This window comes from Buceros rhinoceros, unplaced genomic scaffold (assembly GCF_000710305.1).
Source record: "Buceros rhinoceros silvestris isolate BGI_N320 unplaced genomic scaffold, ASM71030v1 scaffold22698, whole genome shotgun sequence".
Classification (NCBI taxonomy): domain Eukaryota; kingdom Metazoa; phylum Chordata; class Aves; order Bucerotiformes; family Bucerotidae; genus Buceros; species Buceros rhinoceros.
In genome coordinates, this window is record NW_010428904.1 from 16,603 (window position 1) to 22,611 (window position 6,009).

Sequence of the window (6,009 nt, forward strand, 5' to 3'; positions counted from 1 at the left end):
CTAACCTTTTACAACTTCTTCTTCCAGAAAGGGGAGGTGAAGAGAACGTAGGTATTGAGGGTTTTTTCTTTTTAGGATAATCTCTCTTTTATACAAACTTTAATCCCTGATTCTGTGGCACACAGGATGGTGTGTGTGGGAGGGTGGGGTGGAGACTTTCGGCATTGCTAAGAGTATCCTAGCACCTCTATTATTGAGCTGACAATAGAGACCCTCTGAGAAATGAAAATATTTAACAAAGGCAGCAGTGTCAAATATCAAAGGCTGTTTAGTGCTAAAAATTTGCAACAAGTAAAACACCAAAGCCTTCCCAAAGCAGGAGAGTAATCCCACTCCCCCCCTTCCCAATCAGCTCCTACCCCGCTGCATTATCCAGAGGAGATTTTGCCAGAATTTCCTATGCTTAAAGAAAGTTCACTTTGGATAAAACTTGAAAGATTCGCCTCTTTTAACGACGATGGCTAGACCGCACTGCTCTGCAGTCATTCACATTTTGGTGGCGATTGTGAGCCAATTCAAATTCAGGTGCCTGCTAGGAAACATGTTTCACCTTCTGCCTGTCATGGTGGGATCATTTGTTTTACATTCTACAATTCTTAGCTTTGCCACCTGGAGCGATTGGACTTCTTCATTAAACCCTCCTGTCCCACCACATCCCACGGGGGCTGCTAATTACTGGCTCTCCTCCATGTACTCTCATCTCCAGTTCAATTTTGCATTCAACCAAGCCCTAATGAAGAGGACAATATGGCTCATCCTACCTTGGCATTCCCCGTTGCGTTCTTCATAGCCAGCATTGCACAGACAGTTGCCAATGGGCACCAGCCACTCGCCATCTGCCCCACAGTACATTTTTGGCACATCCTTCTCTTCCGAGTTGTTGACGCAGGAGCCACGAACCTCCACCAGAGAGGATGTATCAGCCCCAGTAATGGTGTCTGGAAACTGGGCCAGGTTTCGAACCGTCAACGGGCACTTCTTATAGAAGACGCGAACAGACACCAAAGCAATGCAGGCGCCGACGTCCTGGAAAGCCAAATAAAACCCTTTCTTGCTGAGTGGTCCCACATCCCGTATCTCTGTGTTCAGCTTCATGATCCTGTCACCAATGTCCACCTGGGTGAAGCTCTCATCAGCAGCAATTGTGTCGATCTTGGCAAACTGGCTCTCTCGAATAAAACGCTCCTTGTCATTGTTTGATTCGTAGTAGTAAAGGTTGAAAGTCTCTTTGCAAGTTCCCATGACACCTGGCAGGCTGTTGCAGTCTCTTAGTGTGAACTTGATTTCAATATACACCCTTTGGGCCCCCTCCCGGGGAATCCAATCAGTTCGTAGCCAATTATTCTGACTGGGCTCCATCACATTGCAGACTTGGTAGGTGCGGATCGGAGTGTTCTTCTCATCCATGATGCTTACTTCCTCCCACTGTGAGGGGGAAAAGGGGAAGACATCAGTATTGAAAGGAACAACAGAGCTTCACAGCAAACATCGTCTGTGCTTCCACCATTAACGTGGAAACCGTATTTTTTCCATTAACAAAAAAACCCTGCCCCAGCAGACCAACCCACAGTCAGGAGCTCAGGTACTTGGGTGTTAAAAGCAGTATCTGTTCAGGAGAAACGAGCTCCAAATCAAGTAACACCTCGAGGAGCAGGCCCATGTTTTAGAGGTCCTCTGAACCAACCCACGTGTGCTCTAGCAAATGACGATGTTTGTTTGCGCAGCAGTTGAGTCCACAGAACCCTGCTGAGATCAAGGCCACCGTTGGCCTTCACAAGCTCACGGCACAGCACTGACACTACAGAGCTTCCCCCACGGCAGAGGAGGCAGGAAACGCACAGACCCCACCTCATATGTGGGAACATCAAGCAGTGAGATCATGCAACTTCATCGCACAAAAAGCATGGGGCAGAGAGAGCAACATCCATGTTCCTGGCGTCACTACTGTGTGTTTTAAACTCTTAAGCCACCCCTTACTATTTCTTTATGCTACCAACTACTTTCCTGGGCTAGCAATATGTCAGCAAATAGCAGAGCTGGGCAGAAACAGCTGCCTACAGAGAATCGTAAGGTTCCTTCCAGCCCAAATCATTCCATGATTCTGTAATTATTATGAACTGGGTCCTTGACTTGGGTGGCACTTTGAGATGGAACAACAGGCAAGGAGCCAACACCACCAGCCTACCAGCAGCGCTGCCATAACCCTGCTATCCAAACAGAGCTTCTCATTAGTGGGAAGGTGGGAAAAGCAGAAATGTTACACATCTCATCCTAGAGGAAACGTCAGGAAATAGCTAAATCCATATTCTCAAAAACCCAAGTAGGGAAGGTAAGTGCTGAAAGATCAAGGTAGCAACACGCTTCAGAGCTCTCACACCTCTCGAACCAAGTTCAGGCATCATCAGAAACACCAACCTCACAGGCAACATAATTATAAAACACCACTGCTACGTGCAGCCCAGGGAAGGTAAGGGAAGGAAATCTGGCTCTAATTTCGAGGAACGTAGAAAAGGAAAGCACACATAACCAGCAGTGCCAAAAACCAAAAAATGTTACAGGGATTATCACAGACAGAAAAAAGTTTATCACAGCGTTCTCCTGGTAGAGAGAGGGGGAGACATGGGGGCATTAGGGAGAGAGATCTTCCCAGCAAAAAAAAAAAAAAAAAAATCCATGGTGCTTCAGTGTCAGAAAAATCCTTCCTTAAAAAAAATATATATATACTAGATAATGATATATTGTCTGGGTCTGGAGGCGATACAATGAAGCACAGAAAATTATCCTTGGAAAACAGTAGCAACTTTAAAGAGACTTCCCAGAAGTGCTTTTCAGAACTGCTGAAGCCGTGGCTTTGATAAACAGAAGCCTTCTTAACCTTAAGGGGCTTCTTGTATAATATCCTGCATTCTTCTCACCAGGATTGCTCTTACGCAAGTGATTTTTACTGAAAAAGATCCCGGCTTAGCTGAATCCGTTTATGGAATGACAGTAGTTAGCACCATGAGTCACTGGGAGCAGAAAGAATAATATTTTATTTGCTGCCTAGAGATAACTGCGAATTAAAATGAAGGAGGGGAGAAATCAATACTCAGCGTGTCGCTCCTTTTCACCAAAAAACAAGGGAAAAGGAAATCTTAAAAAGTCATCTATCAATGTAGAACATAACGCGGTGTCGGCACGAAGACAGAGTTGTTTAATTTGCGGCTGCCACAGAGCTAGTTTGCTCTTACAATATTGTCTTCATGATCCATCACTTTCCATCCCGCTTATCTTCAGTGTGTTGGCGCTACCTGCATTGTATGCGGGACAAGAGAAAGGAAGAAGCAGAGGGAAATAATACTTGTTGACGGGATTTCCTTTAGCGCAGCCACACAATGGAGGATGCTGCCAGAGGATTCAATAAAGAGCTCGCCGAGGTCACCGGACAGGCGGCTGCTAAATCCAGCGAATTTCGGAGCAGATTCTCAACACGCCCCTGTCTCCTGACACACGCAGGGATAAATCAAGCTGGGCTTCTCGTTTTGTAGACACGAAACAAAGTGCAAGCGTCTCTTGCTGCCAGAGCTGAAAATTACAAGAGCCCCAAATTTCCAGCCACTGTGAATGACATGTAACTCTACGTATGTGGTCAAAGCTGTAACCTTCTGCTTTCAAGCTGAAATTAACTTTTATAATTCAACCCTTCCCACAGTTTAATGACACAGAGTAAAACATTCTGGGCACAAAACCTGCTTTTCGACTGTGAAATGCAAGAGTAAATCATTAATTACATTTATAATGCAATTCATTAATTCCTCCGGGTCTACTATACATTTGATTGCTGCTTGTCACCACTAAACGAGCACGTTTATCTCCGGCCCTTCCTACCCACACAACCCTCACACCTTAGGAACCGCGTGGAAGAGAGCCTGAAAAGCACCTTTTCTGATAGACAATGGGGTTCACGCAGTTAAAGGAAAACTAGGACTGAAGGACAGAGTCTTCCCAGGAGTTAATTTCTGCTGCTTGAAATAAACCTGCAGCATGTGAAGTTAAAATAAACGCTTTCCAAGCACTGCATCTCAGAGACAGACCACGTACTCTTAAATTTTTCACTACTGGCTTAAAAATAGAACACATGTATGTAGGCTTAGCGAAACAAGTCACGTCCACAATAAGAGAACACACATTTCCTTCTCTAGCTTGCTGAGAGAACACAGGGGAAAGGGAGACTCCAATGGCCATTAAGGTGCCCTCAAGCATCAGTTCTACCACCAACCCACTAAAACTTATATTTCAGGTCCTGGTTTAACGCACAGCATAGATATCCCTGTGAAAGACCCCGGCTCACCAACCGGCCTTTCCAGGAGTCAGGATTAATGAGGATGCCTGACTCACTCCAAGATAGAGCTGTGCCCTTCCATCCTGTCAAAAGACGAGGGCAACTGCTGCAACGAGCTCCCCTCTTCAAAAATGCAGTCGGGCAGAGCACAGGCCAGGACCGTAGTCAAGTTCACCCAGCCCAACAATGGGGGAGCAAAACAATCCCCCATTCTCCCGGGTTCTGGGTAGTCAGAGCTTATGCATAATGCATCACCAGCCTCGGCAGCAGCCTCGGATTCCTTCTGCTGGCTGCTGCTCCCTCAGCCCTGCTGCGTCTCCTTAAGAAGGGGACCGCTCAGGACAAAAAGTACGTTCCTAGACTTCCTCAAGGAGCTGGTGCGCAGGTCCTGATCTTTCAGCATTTTTAGTTTTCAGTCGGTTTGACTTAGTTACTCCTGCGTAAGCCTGCTAAGCCGCTTTCCTCATTTAATATTAAAAGGATTCGAGGTGGGGTTTTTACATATGTATTAATGCCTAGCGTGCATGGCTGACATTTTTCTTAAATTGTTCGTTTTAAGAAAGAAAAGGCCTTTCTAATTGCTTGTTAAAAAATAAAATCCCAAGGCATCCCAGGAAGCGCAGTCTCCACCAGCTCCACAGCCCAGCATTCGCTGGAGTTTCCCATGAAGGCCCTGGGCACCCCGCAGGTGAGGGAGCATCAAGGTGCCCACCCACACATATAAAGTTAAATTAGGAGAGACACGGCGGCCACAGCTCACCAAGCAAAGGGGCTCCCAGCCCCAGAGATGGCTGTGTCTTCATGCCATCACATCATCAGGAATTCAAACAACCTCCTCTTACAATTGTCTCTTGCAAAAGTATGTAAAAAGAAGCTCCAAGGAATCACCGTCAAGTGCTGGGTGCTTCAGTTTATCAGTTCTGAGACTAAAACAGATGATGTTTATACCCTGAAAGTGGACAACTATCCCATCACGCCAGAGGTCTGTCTTGTATATCGATCCCTGCTCCTTCACCCAGGGATAAAACAGCAACTGCCCTGAACATCTCCCAGCCGAGACGGCCCGCAGATATAATAATTACAGTCACGAATGCCAGTTCAGCGGCCAGATCGCATTTCTTGTTGGTATTTCAGTTTTAAATAGGCAACTAAGCCCGTGCCTCAACCACTCTGCTAATTCTGAAACCTCTTTTCTGCCCTTTTGGTTTCCACTTCTTCCATGACAGACCTATCCGAAGGGAGTATAGAGTTTCTCCAACAAAGAGTAATTCACTTGGTAAGGCAGGGAAGAAATCTGACCTCCCCGCCACAATCAACAATAATCGAGCCATTAGGACTCTCTGAAAGTTACTAATCACCCCCTTTACCCTTTTGATCAGATAGCGGTTTAAAACTTACCCCTCCTTCCAGGGGACTTGCTATCCACCCCAGCTCTCCCTGAACCGATCTGGAATCCAGCAAGGTAACTGCAGAAAGGGACAAATAAAAAGAGATTAAATTCCAGCTGCCAAAAGGCAGTATTAAAAAGAATCGTTTACCTGAGCGGTTCCATATGTGTGGAGCGCGATCGCATTCCCCTCCCGCTCGCACTGAAATGCCGTTTCCGACGGCGCCGATACCCTCCATCGTTTAAAACCCCTGGGCTAGACCGGAGGGATCGCACCTTCGCTCCTCGGCGCGCTCAAGCC

At 46.4% G+C, this 6,009-nt stretch overlaps 1 protein-coding gene across 1 annotated transcript; it reads right to left on the bottom strand.

The window, feature by feature from the left end:
• Positions 1 to 761: 761 nt before the first annotated feature.
• LOC104499007 (ephrin type-A receptor 4-like) lies at positions 762 to 5,947 on the bottom strand (the record flags this gene model as incomplete). The annotated part of the gene is made up of 3 exons (XM_010142456.1): positions 5,860 to 5,947; positions 5,720 to 5,787; positions 762 to 1,425 (listed from the first exon to the last, which is right to left on the bottom strand). Coding segments are annotated over exons 1-3 (820 nt in total), but the record flags the coding sequence as incomplete, so codon positions are not given.
• Between the last annotated feature and the right edge of the window lie 62 nt (positions 5,948 to 6,009).